The 2,065-nt window shown below is 40.9% G+C and overlaps 1 protein-coding gene across 1 annotated transcript in view; it reads right to left on the minus strand.

The window, feature by feature from the left end:
- Positions 1-880: 880 nt before the first annotated feature.
- The window catches only part of LOC130550863 (neurexin-2-like), a 23,532-nt gene continuing 22,347 nt past the window's right edge, over positions 881-2,065 (minus strand). Inside the window, exon 5 of the mRNA XM_057328379.1 lies at positions 881-1,136. Within this exon, the coding sequence (XP_057184362.1) occupies positions 925-1,136 (212 nt within the window). The 3' untranslated portion in view covers positions 881-924. The remainder of the gene's footprint in view (positions 1,137-2,065) is intronic.

The raw sequence follows: 2,065 nt of genomic DNA on the forward strand, positions 1-2,065 counted from the left end.
CCGTATTAGAGTTTGATACAATAAGTTTTATCATATAATAAACCACGTTTTACTTACTAGTTTGTGAGTTTCGTCTCCAACCCTCTACCCCTTTCATGCATGCTGACTGAACAGGAGCAAACATGACGTCACGTGCGTGGTACTGCGGCTGCCGTGCGCATATTAGTCGCGGTTTAGCAGGTTAAACGAGAGAGGAGGGGTTGAGATCGTATTCTGCGCCTGCGCGGAAGGTACTACCAAAGCCACTCCATGGAACGCCTGCCACCTTAAGCTAAAAACTCGTAACGGCCGATGCTATCGCCGCACAAGGAGACTAGACACCGGATATAATTGGCTGAGGTGCCTCTCGTGATCCATGTTAGCCTTTATGCTCCAATTGTAAGTATTACAGACCCATACATCTCCTTCTCACATGACAATCTTTGGTACTACTAGCGAAAACAAACTCATCATGGAGAGAGAAACGTATGTGTTCTGTAGCTGGAAATACAATCATTATTCTGAGTTTATTTCTGTCATTCTGCACCAAACAAGTTCTGCAGGCACAGACACACAAACACCTGCAGTATTTCTCATTTCAATAAACCATCCATATAAACATCAGTAAAACTAATCCAAAACAATGTGCATACTGCATTTATTCCATATAAAACATTCATAATCTATCAGAGAATCTGTCAGATTCTTTAATGAAACACAAGATAGGTTCAGATCAATCTGTGTGAGGCGTTGAAGAATCAATAAAGTCAACAAACCAAAGAGGAGACATCTAAATACCAATGAATCATCACAATCAATCTCCAGATTAACAGATTAGACAGTGAAGCCCTGAACACCACGACATGCTGACGTACTTTGATGTCTGCAGCACACCTGTTGATCAGTGGCAGTGTGGCATGAATTCATATACAGGCTCTTTAGTTCTTATAAAATCATACTCTCTAACTTCCTCGTAAACCTCCCTCCGTTTACATGCGATGATATGATTGATGTTGGTGTGAGGTGTTTGTACTCACGGTCGCTGCAGTACGAGCCCCCGTAGGACGTCATGGAGCAGTCGCAGGAGAAGCCCTCCCACTGCTGCAGACACACCCCCTGATGATGACATGAGTCCTCCGTACACGTCGTGCTCGGTCCTGCAAACACAATGACATTCCTTTGGATTCTGGTTTCTCCTGAGGTACAAACACCATTGCTCTGTTCTGTGTTCATGAATGAAAGTGTAAAAATGTCTTCTGACTGAATTTCTTATAAGGCCAAGTCATATTCCTTTAACCGACACTTTATTTAAATAGTCAAGACCAATATAGTGTTTTAAGGGGAGATGTTTTAAATCGCTTTCATATTGCCAGTTTGCGTATTTTAAAAGCTATTTTTAATCTATGAAAACATTATACTTACATTGACAAATAATCAACCATCTACGTAACTTCGGGGCATGTTTTTCGGGGCTTGACATTAAGCGTTGTCATGTGGTTGTCCTTCGGACAAGTACATTTGTCATTCACTTGTCCGAGTACAAATATTAGCCTACTTGTACGAACATAAAAAAAACTTCATATGAAGTGTCAGTATAATTGTTTCGGATTCCGAGTGCTCAAGTTTGCTTCTAAGCGTTTTACCTAGTGTCTGAAGTTGGTTATACTCTTGCTATAGAACAAAGGCAAGCGGTAAATATTATTAGTGGCAGGGCTGTACGTTAACTTTTACATAGCACTGGTGTTACAGAGGTTTGGTAGCACAGGCCAAACAGTGGTAGCTAGTGTTGCAGTCGAGACACCTAAACCGAGAGCAAGACAAGACCAAGACCAGAGGGTGTCGAGACCAAAACATGACCAAGATGTTGAATGGCCGAGACCAAGACAAGGCCAAGGCAGGCCGAGTCAAGACAAAGACTAGTACTCTCTAAAATTCTAAAAGATCCACATTAAAAAGTCATAATTACAGAATCATGCGTTCTAAGCATTCTTATCTATTATTCAGTAGCAAAATATCACGTTTTCAGATCACGTCAGACTTTATAATATAAAGAAACAAGATCTAATACAAGTACCTTTTTTGCAAT

Source organism: Triplophysa rosa, unplaced genomic scaffold, assembly GCF_024868665.1.
Source record: "Triplophysa rosa unplaced genomic scaffold, Trosa_1v2 scaffold455, whole genome shotgun sequence".
NCBI classification, from domain to species: domain Eukaryota; kingdom Metazoa; phylum Chordata; class Actinopteri; order Cypriniformes; family Nemacheilidae; genus Triplophysa; species Triplophysa rosa.